The sequence below is a fragment of the Felis catus genome, chromosome E3 (genome assembly GCF_018350175.1).
Source record: "Felis catus isolate Fca126 chromosome E3, F.catus_Fca126_mat1.0, whole genome shotgun sequence".
NCBI lineage: Eukaryota > Metazoa > Chordata > Mammalia > Carnivora > Felidae > Felis > Felis catus.
In genome coordinates this window covers 17,577,727-17,595,051 of record NC_058383.1, presented here as the reverse complement: position 1 = coordinate 17,595,051, position 17,325 = coordinate 17,577,727, and the positions used below count along the sequence as shown (strand labels likewise).

The following is a 17,325-nucleotide window of genomic DNA, read 5'->3' as shown; positions in this document are numbered from 1 at the left end:
ACAAATTCTTTCAAATAAGTTTTCAGAGAATATACAGTCAGAAATATCCCAGCACACAGAGAAATAACAGAAAGCAGAAGCCTGGGTGCCTGGTTGGCTCAGTCAGCTGGGCATACGACTTTGGCTCAGGTCATGATCTCACAGTTCATGGGTTCGACGCCCCACATAGGGCTCTGTGCTGACAGATTGGAGTCTGAAGCCTGCTTCAGATTCTGTTTCTGCCTCTCTCTCTGCTCTTCACCCGCTCATGCTCTGTCTCTCTCAAAAATAAATAGACATTAAAAAAAAAAAGTTTTTTTTTTTTAAATCTTTAACTTTTATTTTTGAGACAGAGAGAGACAGAGTATGAACGGGAGAGGGTCAGAGACAGGGAGACACAGAATCCGAAACAGGCTCCAGGCCCCGAGCTGTCAGCACAGAGCCCGACGCGGGGCCCAAACTCACGGACCGCGAGATCATGACCTGAGCCGAAGTCGGCTGCCCAACCGACTGAGCCACCCAGGCGCCCCTAAAAATTTTTTTTAAAAAGCAGAAGCCAACACCTGTAAGTATTTCATATATTGGAATTATTACACCAAAATTATAATCTCTGATTATTATGTTTATTTTTAAAGTTTATTTATTTAAGTAATCTCCACACCCAGCATGGAGCTCGAACTCACAACCCCCAGATCAGGAGCCACGTGTTTTACTGACTGAGGTAACCAGGTGCCCCTGATTATTATGTTTAAAGAAATAAAACAGGGGCCCTGGAGGGCTCAGTCAGTTGAGTGTCAGATTCTTGATTTCGGCTCAGGTCATGATCCCAGAGTCGTAGGATTGAGCCCCTCGTTGGGGTCCATGCTGAGTGTGGAGCCTGCTTAAGATTCTTTTTCTCTCTCCCTCTGCCCCTCACCCATTCTCTCTCTCAAATTAAAAAAATAAACAAAACATACCACTACAACCACCAAATGACCTAGCAAATTTGAAAACAAATAGAACTTTTAGTAATTAAAAATACAATAACTGATAGGGCATCTAGGTGGGTCAATCAGTTAAGCATCTGAATCTTGATAGCACTTCAGATCAGGTTATGATCTCATGGTTTGTAGGACCAAGCCCCAAGTTGGGCTCTGCTTGGAATTCTGTCTCTCCCTGTCTTCCCCTCCCCCGAGCACTCACGCTCTCTCTCTCTCTCTCTCTCTCTCAAAATAAATACATATACTTTAAAAAAATACAATAACTGAAATTAAAAACTCAGTGGAAGGGAACTTCCTCATCTCACAAAAGATATATAGAAAAAAAATCCACAGCCAAGATGATAGTTAAAGGTCAAATATTGTATACTTTCTAAGATTGTGAATAAGCCAAAGATGACCACTTTTACCATATCTATTCGACATTGTACTGGAGGTCCTAGCCTGTGCAATAAGACAAGAAAAAGGAAAGTCATAAGTATCAGAAGAGAAGAAGTAGTCTACGGCCATACCACCCTGAACGCGCCCGATCTTGTCTGATCTCGGAAGCTAAGCAGGGTCGGGCCTGGTTAGTACTTGGATGGGAGAAGAGAAGAAGTAAATTGCCTCCATCTGCAGGTGACACTATTTACAAGGAATCTGTAAAACAGCTGCTAGAACTGATAAATGAATTTAGCTCTGTCTAGGATACAAGGTCAAATTATAGAAATCAGTCATATTTTTTTAAGTTGTAATTTTTGTATAGCATTAGCAACATTTGGAAAATAAAATTTAAACAATGTCCATTCTCAACTCTCTTATGTAACAAAATAATGGGAATTCTAATTCATGCAAGAGTAATAGGAATAATTATATTCCTATCAAAATCCCAGTCTTGACACCTGGATGGCTCAGTTGGTAAAGCTTCCAACTTGGGCTCAGGTCATGATATCATGGCTTGTGATTTCAAGCCCCATGTCAGGCTCTGTGCTGACAGCTCAGAGCCTGGAGCCTGCTTCAGATTCTGTGTCTCCCTCTCTCTCTGCCCCTTCTCTGCTCATACTCTGCCACTCCCTCTCTCAAAAATAAATATTAAAATAATAATATATTTAAAAAATCCCAGTCTCTACAAAAAAATCATATAAGATAGAGACAAGATTATTCTAAAATTTATATTAAAAATCAAAGGAACTTGAATCACTAATACAATTTTGAAAAAAAGAAGAATGAAATGCAAGGAATTAGTGTATCAGATTTCAAGACTTATATAGCAGGAACTTGACACACAAATATCCCCAAATGATTTTTTTACAAATGTGCAGAAGCAATGTAATGGTGGTCTAGCAATCAAACATCCATAGCACCCCACCACCACCAAAGGACCATATACAAAAATTAGCTCAAAATGAATTATAGACATAAATATTAAATGTAAAAACTATAACACTTTTTTTGAGAAGTGTAGGAGAAAATTTTCAGAATCTGAAGTTAAACTAAGCATTCCTAGACTCGACACCAAAAGCATGATTCAGAAAAGAAAAAGCAATAAACTGAGCATCAAATTTTAAAACTTAAAAAAATAGCTTTATCGAGTTGTGATTCAGATATCACGTATTTTCACCTATTTAAAGTGTACAATTCAATACTTTTTGGATATTATTAATTTTAAAAATTTTGGTTATAACATAAAATTTACAACTTTAACCATTTAAAAAAATTTTTTGAACGTTTATTTATTTTTGAGACAGAGAGAGACAGAGCATGAACGGGGGAGGGTCAGAGAGAGGGAGACATAGAATCTGAAACAGGCTCCAGGCTCTGAGCTGTCAGCACAGAGCCCGACGCGGGGCTTGAACTCAGGACGGGGAGATCATGACCTGAGCCGAAGTCGGCAGCTTAACCGACTGAGCCACCCAGGCGCCCCTAACCATTTTTAAATGTACAATTCAGTGACATTAATTACATTCATGAGGGTCGTCTGCGTGGCTCAGTTCGTTGAGCAACTGACTCTTGTTTTTGACCCAGGTCATGATCTCATAGTTCGTGGGTTCTGAGCTCTGGGGAGCCGTTTTGGGATTCTCTCTCTCTTTCTCTCCTGCCCCTACCCACTTGTTCGCGCGCGCCCTCTCTCTCTCTCAAAATAAATAAACTTAAAAAAAAAAAGTTAATTACATTCACAATGTTATGAAACATCATCGGTATCTATTTCCAAAATGTTTTCATCACTCCAGACAGAAACTCTGTAACCATTAAGCAATAGCTGCTCATTTCTCCCTCCTCTCAGCCCCTGGTAACTTTTAGTCTACTTTCTGTGAATTTGCCTATTCTAGATACCTCATATAAGTGGAATCACACATTTGCTTTTTAGCATCTGGCTTATTTCACTTAAGATAATGTTTTCAAGGTTTATCCATGTTGCAGTATGTGTTAGATATTCATTCCTTTATATGGCTGAAAAATATCCCATTGTGTGTATATACCACAATTTTGTTTCTCCATTCATCTGTTGATGGATGTTTGGATTTTCCGCCTTTTGGCCATTGTGAGTAATGATGCAATGAACACTGGCATGCAAGTACCTCCTGAGTCCTCGCTTTCAGTTTGTTTGGAAGGAAGAAATAGTTGAAGCATATGGTAACTCTGTGTTTACCCTTTTAAAGAACCACCAAACTGTTTTCCATAGCTGAAAGTGGGGTACTGAAATCTCCAACTATTATTACTATAGAACTCTCTATTTTTCCCTTCAATTCTGTCAATGTTTGCTTCATATATTTAGAGTTTCCTTTATTAAGTGTGTATATATTTATAATCAATGTCTTCTTTCACTGAATCTTTTATCAATATATAATGTCCTTCTTTGTCTCTTTTTTAACTTAAAGTCTATTTTGTCTAATAAATAGTCTATTTTGATAGTAATTTAGCCACCTCAGATCTGTTTTGTTTACTATTTGCATGGAATATCTTTTTCCATTCTTTTACTTTCAGCCTCTTTATGTCTTTATATCTAAGGTGAGTCTTTTGTAGACAGCATACAGATAGATCCTGCTGTTTTTGTTGTTGTTTTTAAAGATTTTATTTTTAAGTAATCTCTACATGCAATGTGGGCCTCAAACTTACAACTCTGTGACCGAGAGTTACGTGCTCCACTGACTGAGCCAGCCAGGTGCCCCTGTTGTTGTTGTTGTTTTTAATTCAATATAGCCAGCTCTGTATTTTTATAGAAGGGGAGGATTTAGCCTGTTTACATTTAATGTGATTGCTGATAAAGAATTATTCCTGCCATATAGCTATTTGTTTTATGTGTGTCTTACTGTTTTTTTGTTCCTCGGTTCTTCCATTACTAATTTTTTATTCAGTTGACTTTTTATGGTGCACCATTTTTATTCCCTTCATATGTATTTTATTATTTTTTTTAGTGGTTACCATGGGGTTACAATTACCCTTTTAAACTTGTAACAATCTAGTTTGAAAAATACCAACTTAGTTTCAATACTATACAAACATTCTCCTCCCATACATCTTTGTTCCTGGCTTTTATATGGTTATTGTCACAGTTTATATCTTTATAAATGTATAAAGATGTATGCTCATTAACACAGATTTATAATTATTATTTTATGCATTTTCCTTTTATTTATTTATTTTTATTTTTTTTTCAACATTTATTTATTTTTTGGGACAGAGAGAGACAGAGCATGAACGGGGGAGGGGCAGAGAGAGAGGGAGACACAGAATCGGAAACAGGCTCCAGGCTCTGAGCCATCAGCCCAGAGCCCGAGGCGGGGCTCGAACTCACAGACCGCGAGATCGTGACCTGGCTGAAGTCGGACGCTTAACCGACTGCGCCACCCAGGCGCCCCTGCATTTTCCTTTTAAATCATACAGGAAAAAGAGATAAGTTACAAACCAAACCAAAAGTACAAAATGCTAGCTTTTATATTTATCTACGAAATTACCTTTATTAGTGTTCTTTAAAATTTTTTTTTGAGAGAGAGAGCACACATGCGAGGGAGGGCTAGAGAGAGAGACACACAAAGAATGTGAAACAGGCTCCAGGCTCTGAGCTGTCAGCACACAGCCCGATGTGGGGCTTGAACCCACGAACTGTGACATCATGACCTTAGCCAAAGTCAGACGCTTAACTGACTGAACCACCCAGGCACTCCTCTTCAATTTTTTTCTTTTGACTTTGAGTTAATATCTAGTGTTCTTTCATTTCAACCTCAAAGACTGCCCTCAGCCCTTCTAATAGGGCAGGTCTACTAATAATGAGTTCCCTCAACTTTTGTTTATCTAGAAATGTCTTAATTTTTTCTTCATTCTTGAAGATATTTTTTTTTTTTTGAGTTTACAGGCCTTTTTTCCTGACAGAATAGAAAGAAGTAGACAATTCAACAATAATAGTTTGAGCCTTCAATATCCCACAATCAATAATAGATAGACCTACTAGACAGAAGATCAGCAAGGAAATAGACAACTTGAACAACACCATAAACCAATTAGACTTAACAGAAACCTGTAGAACATCCCATACAACAATGGCAGAATATACATTTTTATCAAGTGTGTATGGAATGTTGTTCAAGGAGAGAACAAATTTGGGTCATAAAACATGTCTCAGTAAATTTATTTATTTATTTATTATGGTCTCAGTAAATTTAAAAGGATTGAATTATACGACTTTTGTTGAGATACAATTGACATATAACATTATATTAGTTTCAGTGTACAATGTAATGATTCTGTATTTGTACACACTATGAAATGAGTCACAACTTTGACAAAAATAGAGTGATATTAGAAATCAATAACAGGAAATTTGAAAACTATACTCTTAGTCAATGGATCAAAGAAGAACTTACAATGAAAATTAGAAAACATTTTGAGATGAACGAAAATAAAAACATTACATACCAAAATATATAAGATGCAGCTTAAGCAGTGCATAGAGGGAAATTTACAGATGTAAATGCCTACATTAAGTCCAGTTTGTCTATTTTTTTCTTTTGTTGTTCATGATTTTAGTATCATACATAAAATTTCGTTGCCAAATTCAAGGTCATGAAGACTTACCACTTTGGGTAGCCTGGTGGCTCAGTCGGTTAAGCATCCGATTTCGGCTCAGGTCCTGATCTCATGGTTCATGTGTTCGAGCCCCGCACAGGGCTCTGTGTTGAGAGCTCAGAGCCTGCTTCAGGTTCTGTGTCTTCCCTCTCTCTCTGCCCCTCCCTCGTTCATGCTCTGTCTCTCTCTCTCTCTCTCTCTCTCAAAAATAAACATTAAAAAATTTTAAACAGAAATTCTGTACCCATTAAACGATTCCCTATTCCCATTGCCATAATCCCTTGTCTATTTTCTGTCTCTGTGAATTTGCTTATTCTAGGTACCTCACATAAGTGGAATTATACAGTATTTGTCTTTTTTGTGACTGGCTTATTTCACCTAGCATAATGTCCTTCCTCCATGTTCATCCACATTGTAGCGTATGTTACAATTTCTTTCCTTTTAAAGGCTGAACAACATTCCATTGTGTGTGTATATATCACCTTTTACCAATTTGTTGATAGACATTTGAGTTGTTTCCACCTTTGGCTCTTGTGAATGGTGTTGCTGTGAACATGGGTGCACAGGTAAGCCATGCCTTTTTATGTCCACTGTTCTTTTCATCCAAGGAACTATGTGGTGAGCACCAGCCTTTTTTTCTGTCTAGCATCCCTCCCTTCTGCCACAGCCCCTCCTTCACCAATAATAGAAGAGAATCTATAGTCAGGAATCACCCCAACTGTGCTAAATATCTCTTTTGCCTTGATCGTGGCCCTTTGATCCCAAGCTGAACAAAGCAGGGCAGAGCTGAAGAAAGTGAGGTAGGACACTGTTTGCAGCCTTACTATCAGCTATTGGAAATGCAGCTCTTAGGGAATAAAACAGACCTGAGTAAAGCATCAAGAGATTTGGGGGGAGAGAATGCCCTGGTTCCAGATGCCTCTGTGGCCCAGGTGTACTCTTTTCCTTGTTGTGATGACTTGGGGTACTCCAGCATCCTTCTAACCTGCCCCCTCTTCTTGTCTAAGCCAGTACCTTCTGGAGTTATGTCTCTTGCAACCAAAGGGACAGAAACTCAAAAAAAAAAAAAAAAAAAAAAAGGAAAAAGAAAAAAGTGACGTAAGTTCACCACTATGCTCAACCCATATCAGAATTCCTCCTGTCATGAAGGAATGAAGCAGTTTGTCTTAGGTCAGATTCTCCCAGAAGCTTAACCCAGGCCAAGGATTAAAGGGCAAGTGATTTGTTAAACAAGCGTTCCTGGGAGAAACCATTAAGGGAGTGAAGCGGGCAGGTCAGCAAGGTAGGCATGTGACGAAGACTAGCAAGTATGTGAGCAGCTCTCAAGTATAAATAGCACCGTGGACTTTGTCCTGCTGCAGCCAAAGGAGCTGGGCCTTGGCACTAACACACCGATCACTGACTGCAAGCCCCCCTAAAGCAGGGAGGGTGTGAAGACATAAAAGTTCCCAGGGATATATGCCTCCAGTGTCCAAGGGCAAACCTCTGAACGTTGCAGGTGTAAGCCATCGGCAGGGAGACATAGAGCATCCCGGCACACGGTGCTGGTGAAAGGGATCTGAGGATCTGAGGTGGAGGACACGGTGTTTGAAATGACATCTGGGGAAAGCGTGGGCCTCTCTCTCTTCCTCGTCTCCCCCCATGCGAAGCTGCAGCATGCCACTAACACTCACATGCTAATGCTCGGGCTGACCCAGGGATCCCGCCATCAAAGCTGAAGGGTGTCACTTCGTGTTTGCATGCTGCGAAGCTAGCTGTTGGCTTTTTCCCCTTCCTGTTTTTCATTATGACTTCTAATGTCCTACACGAGGCATTCTGTTTACCAAATGTGTACTAGATAGAGAAAAAGAAAGAGGTTCTCCAAGACCTTTTCTCCTTCCACAGCAGAGGCTTCGAATGCCAGCAACGGTCAGCCAGGAGGTAATAACACTGATCATAATAGCGAATTCTAGCTTTACTCAACACTTACCATGTGCCATCCTTTACGTTCATCTCCTTTAATCCAACAATTATATAAGGGAGTTACCATTGTTATCTCCATTTTCTGGATAAGGAATCCAAGCTAATAAACGGTGGAGCTGGGGTTTAAATCCAGGATGTTTTGACTCCAGAATGTGAGCTCTTAACCTCACTTTCTAAAAGATTCAATTAACAATAAAAGAATTTAATTTCTCATGTGTTAAACAACAAAGATCCATGAAATAAAATATTGAATAATACTAGGAGAAACATGAGAAACAGTTTTATTGGAAATATTCTAACACATTTTCTGAACAAGTAATCCAAAAATAAATAAGGATATGGAGGATATGAACATATAAATTGTTTTAACCTGAAAACAAATAGTATACCTTCTATTCAAGTTCCGTGGACAGTGACAAAATTCAATAAATAGTAAGCTACAGAGAATATTTTGGTAAATTTTGAAAAGTGGAAATTCTAAAAGTCAGTCTCTGATCAAAATGCAATACAACTAACAATAATATAAAACACACCACTTAGAAATGGAAAAACATCAATAGCATATCAAATCACCCTTAGGACAAGGAGTAAATCAAGAGTAAAAAACAAACTATTTAGAAAATAATTTTAAAAACAGGATACAGTCCAAGCTATCTGCAGAGGTAAAATTAACAGCATTAAGTGCTTTTAGTGTCAAGAGGAGAGAAATAAAATGAATGAATTCAGCACACAAGTTGAGATTTTGGAAAAGAGCATAAAACTAGGTACCCCCCCAAAAAAAATTGGGGAAAGGAAATATTTGAGATAGAAAACAAAAAAAACACAAACACCCAGAAGCCTAAGAGTAGGAGAGACGTGCCTTCCAGCCTGTGGAAAGAGAAGTATGCAGCCATGTTCCAAGTGAACTTGGTCCTCTGACCCGTCCTCAAGTTTCCCCCTTCTCACTGCACATGGTCTGCCTGGTATGCTCATCTATAGCCGAGGCTTCCGTTACCCCAGCTCCTTTCCCTATGTCAGCACCACATCTGGTACACAATGTGTAGTGTGGCATCTTCATGTGCTCTACGATAAATTCTCTCCACTTGTGACTCCTGTTCTATTAGACTTGAGGTCTTTAGAACAGGAACTGTGTCCTGATCATCATTGTATCTTCAGGGCCTGGGACTAGCGAGTCGTTAATAAACGTTTGCTGAATGAAACAATGAGTGGATGGGCTCAAGCACTGATTCCTGAGTTGCATTTGGTCCCTAGTTGCTTCTGTCCCCACTGCCCAGCCACAGACCCCAGGCCAATGTCTTGAGGCCCGGAAATGAATTATTCCAACAGTAAGAGGACTAACTATAAAGTAGCTGCCTAATGGGGTATTTACATAACCATTAATTGTGTGCACAATGTCAATAAAATATGAGGAAGTGGGGGCTTTGATTTTTTTTTCTTTCCTGCTTGAATAATCAAATATTTCCTTCGTGAAATGGAAAACAGTCCTCGCTGTCCTCAAGGCCCAGTTCAAATGCCACTTTCTCCAGAGAACCTTCCCTAATTTCTCCAACCAGAAACAATCTTGCTTTCCTGGACTTCCAGAACATCTGTCCCTCCCTCCTGTCTCTTAAAATTCTGCCTTGCTTATTTGTGTCTCCAGTGGGCTGTTGACATCCTCTAGACAGGATCGTACGGCACCACCCCTGGGAGGTGAAGGATGCGCTAGGATGTTCATCCAGACTCGAACTCGTCTTCCTCAGCACGGGTAGGGGTGTGGAGGGGACAACGTACTTTGAATGGCAGGTTGCATGGTTGACAGAGACCACACTGAACTCAAAGCATGCCAGGGCAGAGGATCACAGTGGCCAGATTCCCGCAAACCTCAGAGACCAGCTCCTGTGTACTCCCACCTACGATGCGGCTGGCTGAGAAAAGGTCCCGGAAACCATCTGTGCAGCTCCAGCTAAAACGAAGCAGGGAGATGGGGGCTGCAGTCATATTACTGGAGGCTGAGAAGTGCAGCTGAGGCAGATGGCTGATCATCTTTTTTGTGCCCAGGTGAACAAGGAGAGGGCATTTCAGACACAGGGATCCACTGAGCAATCTTCAGTGGCCAGAGGATGGCAGATTTATTTTAGGAAGAACCATAGTGGCGCCTGGGTGGCTCAGTCAGTTAAGCATCCGACTTCAGCTCAGGTCATGATCTCACGGCTCCTGAGTTCGAGCCCCGTGTCAGGCTCTGTGCTGATGGCTCAGAGCCTGGAGCCTGGAGCCTGCTTTGGATTCTGTGTCTCCCTCTCTCTCTGCCCCTCCCCCAGTCACACTTTGCCTCTCTCTGTCTCTGAAAAATGAATAAATCTTAAAAAATATTTAGGAACAACCATAACATTAGCCACTGCCATGGCCCTCCAAATCATCTTTACTTGGCTGTCAGAACCATCTTCCTAAAACTCAGATCATACCGTCACTCATTCCCATACTCAGAACCCTTAATGGTTCCCCATAGCCTCAGGATTTGGCTTGACATTGTAGGCTCCGTGTGATGCGCCCCCACCCCCCACCACGACCCCATGCCTCCAAACAGTGAACTCTCTTAGGATTCCCAGTCTGGCCCCTCTCTTTCCTCACTACATATTCTCCCCTTATAGCATTTCATCCAGGACCATGGATTTCAAAATCATTCATATGTGGCAACTCCTGAATTTTTTTCTGGTCTGGATTTCTCTCCAGAGCAATATATCCAATTACTACTTGACATCTTGCCCTGGATGTCAAAGACATCTCAGACTCAGCTTCTGTCTAAAATACCCATCCCACGCAGCCTGGGTGGCTCAGTCAATTGAGTGCCCGACTCTTGGTTTTGGCTCAGGTCATGATCCTAGGGTCATGGGACTGAGCCCTGGTTCAGGCTCCCTGCTGAGTGTGGAACCTACTTGGGATTCTCACTCTTTCTCTCTCTCTTTCTCTCTCTGTCCCTCTTCCTCACTCCAGCTCTCTCTCTCTTAAAAAAGTAAATAAATAAATAAAATATCCCAACTGACGCCCTTACTCTGCTTGTCCTCCCCGTATCAGTAAATATCTCTGTCGTCCCCCCAGCTGCTCCGGTCATTACCTCTATGACTCCTGGCACATGCCCTCCACTGCTAGTTCCTGCCAATTCTATCACCAAAGTTTCTTGAACATCCAACTTAGTTCCCTGGTCTAAGCCACATCTCCTACCTGGACTACACAAGAGCCACCTGCCAGGTGTCCTTTCTTCCTCTGTGCCCCTAGAATGCATTCTCACACACAGTCAGGGCCTAATATGCAAATCGAACAATGTCACTCCACTGACGCTGGGATAAAACCTAGCCTTCTAGGTTTTTTTTTTTTTAATGTTTATTCATTTATTTTGAGAGAGAGGAGAGTGAGAGAGAGCAGGGGAGTGGCAGAGAGAGGGAGAGAGAGAGAATACCAAGCAGGCTCTTAGCTGTCAGCATGGAACTGGACACAGGACTGGGTCTCACCAACTGTGAGATCATGACCTGAGCAGAAATCAAGAGTCGGAAGCTTGGTAGACTGAGCCACCCAGAAGTCCCCAGCCTTCTAGTTTTAAGGGGCTCCCACTGGCCAAATCTGGGACAATTTGAGCACCAAAATAATTAAGGTTAATAACTAAAATTATTGGAGAATAGTAGAAACCCCAAAGTCCTTGCTAACAATAAATATGGAAATAAATGGGCAGAAGAATGTCAAGGAGAGAGAGAGCTGAAGTCATTTTGTAACCCTCCGGACACAGACTGATGTGCTTCAGGCAAAAAGCCTCAGTGGATGTTACATTTTATCTATTCAATAATCTCTGGAATAGGATATCTGCAGGGTTTTAACTATCTCCCTGATCACATATCAGTTACGAGGGACAAACAGTAAATTAACCAGGCAAAAATTTCAATCACCAAGGAGGAGGAGACAGTGTGTGCCTTTTGTTGTCATACCACAAAGACACAATAACATTTATGTCGTCTTCTAGCAGGAATGTGTAATGAAGAAACAGCAGACAAACCCCAAAATGAGGAAGGGGAAAACTGAATTTTCCATAATGTCAGTGTTATAAGAGACAAAGGCTAACTATTCCAGATTAAAGGAGACTAAAGAGAAATGACAACCGAATGCATTACTTCATTTCTAGACTGGACCCTGGACTAGAGGGAAAATGCTATGTAAAGGGCATTATTGAGATCATTGACAAAATGGGTGGTAAATGAGATACTGTATTGCATTAATGTTAAATTTAGTGGATTATTGTACTTGTACACATTGTACCTGTCTGGGGGTAAAGGGTGGGTGTTTGATGTGTAAAACTTATTCTCAAATAGTTCAGAATAAAAGTCACATGTAACATTCCACATATAGAAAGAACAAGTAATTTTAACAGATGAAATTAGGATAAAGGACAGACAGATCTCCACTGTACTATTCACTTTTCTGTAACTTTGAAATTATTTCCAAATAAAAAGTTGAACCAAAAAACCCAGTGTCCTTACCATGGCCTACAAGGCACCTGTCATCACCCCTAGCCAGCCTGTCCAGTCTTAACTTGACCACTCTTATCATGGCCAGCATACTCCGCTCCATCAACATGGCTGCCTTTCAGTTTCCCCAACATACCAAGTTCCTGCCCACCTCTGGGCCTTCGTGCCTGCACTTACTATTGCCTCAATATGGAATTCTCTTCCCCCAACTCAGTTCTCAGGGGTACAATAATTATCATTTCTCAAAATGGCCTTTGACCACCCACTCCAACCATTAGGCATCATATTCTTTCATAGCTCCCTGAACTTTTCCTTCATGATACTTATCACAGTTTGCAAGAATTCATATTTTGGGAGGATTCCTAATGCCCATCTTCTCTAGTAGCCCGAAAGCTCCCTAAAGCCAGGGATCCTGCCTGTTTCACCCCTGAATGTATCCTCCACCCTTGCTACTGGACTTGGCACACTGCTGGGCACTTAGGAGCCAGTTGATTAAGTTCCACCCTCCAAGTTTACTCCCAAATTGTTGGCAGCTCTCACAGAACACACTCTACGGTCCGCCTCTAGCTCCAGGAATGGATTAATGAGGCTTTGTCTAGGAAGGCTTCTTGGTTTCTCGATTGCTACACCAGTACTTGAAACTAAGAGGCCATGGTAAGGAGGAAGGGAGACTCAGGAGGAGACTTATGTTAAATAGGAATAATATTGGGAGAGAAAGAGAGAGAGAGAGAGGTCACAGAAGGCAAGAGAGGAGGCCAGTTAGGTGCTCAACTCCATACATTTGTGTTTCCTTTTTCCTTGTTCAAGCTCAGCATCTGGCAGCTCGTGAGTTGAGGTGGCCTGGTGGCGCTAAGGGCTTGGACTCTTGTCTGAATCTTGACTCAACAACAAATAGGCTGTATGACCTTGGGCAATGGTCTTAACTTTCCCAGACTCCAAGCCCCTGTCTGCAAAATGGGAGTACTGCTAGTATTTACTTTACGGGGCTGCTGTCAGGATTACCTGAGCTCATCTCTGGAAAGCCCTTTGATCATGTTTGGTCTATAGTCTAGGGAGGAATGAACATCGTAGGTGCACGCACAGCAGGAGCAGGATACACCGGTTCCAGCTAATAGGATTGTTTTCTAGGTTTAGGCAATAACAGGGCTTCAGACAATAGTCAAAGAGCCCCCTCACCACTCCCTATTCCACCACGCCCCCTGCCCCTGATTCAATCCCTATTAAACAAACCTATAGTGTGCAGGCTCCATCTAACACAGTCCTTTCTCCAAGCATCTTTTGAAAATCATCTTTTCCACTGTCCCCCAAGTGTGCCCCAAGTCAGACGATGCCAGAGTTCGCCTACTTGATTGCAGCTAAACCCCGTTTTCCAGGTAATCATGGTGATACCTCTTCCTCAACACCGCTACCTTCTGTGGGGATCAGTAAGTATTCCCAGGCCCCTTACTTGGAGATAGCTCTAATGTCTGCCAAGGAGCTTCTGACCATCCTATCTCTGAAGGAAAGACAAACATGTGGACACCACTTCACAGCTTGGAAAGCAACTCCACAACACGACCTCCCTTTCATCCTCACAAAGGCCCTGTGAGGTAGATACAGCAGATAATAACTATACTGGCCCACGTTTATCCAGCATTTACACTGTGTGAAGCATTTACATATGTGCTCTCATTTAAACTCACCCAAATCCTGTGAAGTGGGCTCCGTTTTTCCATTTTACAGAGGAGAAAAATGGGGTTCTGAGTGGTTAGCACTTGCCTCAAATCAAAGAGGTAGTAAGTAATGAATTTAAACCTCAGCCCATCTGACTCTAAAGCCACACTTTTAACCTTTCTACAATACCGCCTCACAAAACACGCATTATTATTTCCAGGCACCATTCTACTCATTAAATTGAAACTCAGAGAGTTAAAGTGACTTGCCCAAAGTCTCACAGCCAGGAACTGGGAGAGCTGAGATCCACAATTGGATCTTCTGGCTCTGAGGCCCCTGAAAGCAGGAAGTATCAGTGACTGGGTCTGATGATATGCTCAGTAATTATTTCTGTAACAGACTTGCCTTGCCAATCCTGTTCAGCCCGGAATAGTATATCTGGGCAGGAAGTCCTTCCTGGTGTTTTCCGGGAAATTTATGTTTTTCTGAATCCCAACAAAAATCAGTCAAGAGATTGGGAAAACAGGAAAAAGTGTTATAACTCTCTTGTGAGAATTCGTGCTTAACAATAAATACAGAGGCATTCCTGGTTTGAAGGAATCCACTGACATGAAGTAGAAAGCAAGAGAAGGAAATGCTGATAAATGGCGTCCCAGGTTAAGGGAGACATGTTGGGAACTTGGGTTAGAAGCACTAAATAGGAGAAAAGTGGTTCTGATCATTCTTTTTCATAGCCGTTGCCATATTACAAGTGTATCTGTGGCCCTGTCTGCTGTAAACAGTCATTCTCACAAACAGAATATTAATCTGTTTACATGCATCATGTATCTCATGCAAATCCTAGGAATGATGTTCTAAGAAGCAAGTTTTGGAAACAAGTCCTCAAATTGGCAATTTCAACACCTGCTTCTGTGTAATACAGTTATCTTGCTGAAGATTTAAACATTTTGTTATTCAAATACTACCCAGTTGTGTTGGGTAGTTGGTATTTTCTGGTTTTTGAATATTTGCTGTAGCCTACAGTTCTTTGTAACTACTCTTATTAAAAATATACGCAAAGTTATGAAAATACAGAATAACATGATTTCAGGAATTCCCAAGAATTCCAATTTTTCACTTCCAAATCCTGAAGATTAATATCTGTTGGGAAATTGGAAACCTTAGTCCAGGGGAACTGCATGAACTTCCCAAGCAGTTCAGTGGGATGGCAAACTATGGAGTGGCCATCTTTTGGCTTCCAGGAAGGCTCTGCCGAGGAGCAGGTCCTGGAGTAGGGCTTCCTTGGCCAACATCCCTCTAAAGGCAGAGGTCTTAGAAGAGGTTACTTCAGGATCCATGGGCAGAGCCTGAAGCATTGGCCTTAGCGTGAAAAATCTGGAGTCTCAAGTTTCATCTCAATCATTGGTGTAAATGTTAATTTCATTCCAGAGAGTATCTGCTCATTTTAGCATAAAAAGTGTTTTATTTAATTACCATGAGAAAAAAATGGATGCTCCATAAATGGATGCCCTGTCAAACCTGCACCCTTAACTCTTGCGCCAGCAGAAGTGGTGCAGCAAGGCCGCCTGTGGAAGCAGGCGGGCAGACCTGGGTCTGTATGCTGGTCCTGCCACATACTGGCTGTGTGACTTTGGGCAGGTCCCTTAACCTCTCTGAGACTTAGTTTCTCCATCTGTAAAATGCTGATAATGAGAACACCAGTGTCACTGGGATATTGTGAGGATTAAATGTGATAATCACTGTAAATCACAATGCCTGGCACAGAGTAAGCTCTCAATAAACGCGAGACATTATTCCCTAATATGACAGGCCCAGCAGTGGAGTTGGGAGAGAAGAGCTTGGTGAAAGCCCTTGGAACCACTCACAGGGCCCATGTGCTCAGGGCCTTCTCCAGGTGGGGATTTTCCAGGGCTCTGGGCCCACCCCCCGGCCCAGGACGCCTTTCCGCAGGCTGTAAGGCGGGCACCAGGGCAGAAAGGCCTCTGTCCCATCTGGGTTCCCAGGAGACTGGCGAAGTTGGCACTGGCTAGGAGCTCTTGAGGCATGTCCTCTGGCGCTTGAGGTAACCTTGCCGCAGGTTTGGCATCCGTGGGCCTGCCGGTGGACGGGGCTGGGGAGGTGGGGAGGTGGAGTGAAGGTGGGGGAGGTGGGGTTTGGGGTAGGGGTGGGGACAGGCCTTGGGGTAGATGGGGGTACGGTGGCGGGCGGAGGGGGTTTTAGGGTCTCCGCGCCAGCGTGGGCCTCGCGGGGCCTGGCCGGGTGTCGCGGGAGGCCGGAGGCCGGCGGACACAGGGTGGAGGCGCTGGTGCCAGAGGAGGTGGGCAGTGCGCCCCAGGCGCCCGCCCCGCACCCCAGCGCGGCCTGGGCCTCTGGCGGCGAAGTGTCCTCAGGTGCTGGGTGTGGTCTGAGTTGTGCCCAAGCCCGCTTGACACTTGAGGTGCCGGTGGGCTCGCTCACTGTGCGAGGGTCATTGGCGAGCAAGATGGGTGCTGTGACCTTAGGTTTGGGGCAGGCTAGGGCGGCTCGCCGCCGAAGGTCCCGCGTTGGCTGTAGGGCCGGGAGGCTCTTTCCACCCCCGGGGCACGGGGCGGCCAAGAGAGACCCAAAGGCCTCGCCTTGCCTGCGGAGCCGGCTCACCTCCCCTTCCCCTGGGGGATCGTCCTGGGTGCCCTCGGGGCCTTGCTTCCTCCCCCGGGAGCTCTGGTGTCCGGCAGCACCGTGGAACTGGGCCTGGCGTTTGTCCGGAGGCCTCTCCTGGGAAGGAGCCTCCTGAGGGGCTCGGTCTTCAGACCTTTCTCGTGGAGGGCTCTTCTGGTCATTCTCACTCCCGAATCCTGCAGGAGGAAAACAAGAATCTGGGTAGTGTTTTCTCCTCCCTCTACCCAAGACTAGGAAAACCCTGGCTTGGAATCTTAAATGGGGCAACCTGGTGGAAAATCTTTGCAAATGACAAAGTTGTGTGTTTCTGACGGCAGGTGGAGGTTGAGGCAGGGCCTTGTGGGAACTGGGTGGGTGAAATCTGACAGAGCTGGGCAGCTCTACAATTAGTTGTGGTGTGATTTTAGGCAAGTGTCATAACGTCTTGTGTCTGTTTGTTCCGCTGTAAGGTGGGGATAGTGGTAAAGGCAGCCTCAAAGGACTGTCAGTGTGATCAGGGGGTCTACAGACCATCAGGATGGCAGGGCACAGTAGTGATATGTTAAATCATTGGTCAGATGTAA

The 17,325-nt window shown here is 43.2% G+C and overlaps 1 protein-coding gene across 3 annotated transcripts in view; it reads right to left on the bottom strand.

Annotated features, from left to right (window-relative positions):
• Positions 1-8,219: 8,219 nt before the first annotated feature.
• The window catches only part of BCL7C (BAF chromatin remodeling complex subunit BCL7C), a 48,117-nt gene continuing 39,011 nt past the window's right edge, over positions 8,220-17,325 (bottom strand). Inside the window, exons 6-7 of one of the 3 annotated variants that reach the window (XM_045047562.1) lie at positions 16,742-16,938; positions 8,220-9,903 (exon numbers count right to left, since the gene is read on the bottom strand). In XM_045047562.1, coding sequence (XP_044903497.1) covers positions 9,774-9,903; positions 16,742-16,938 — 327 coding nt within the window. In that variant the 3' untranslated portion in view covers positions 8,220-9,773. Of the gene's footprint in view, positions 9,904-11,742; positions 16,215-16,250; positions 16,939-17,325 lie in introns of those variants that run through there. The other 2 variants (XM_045047561.1, XM_045047563.1) reach the window with 2 other exon arrangements.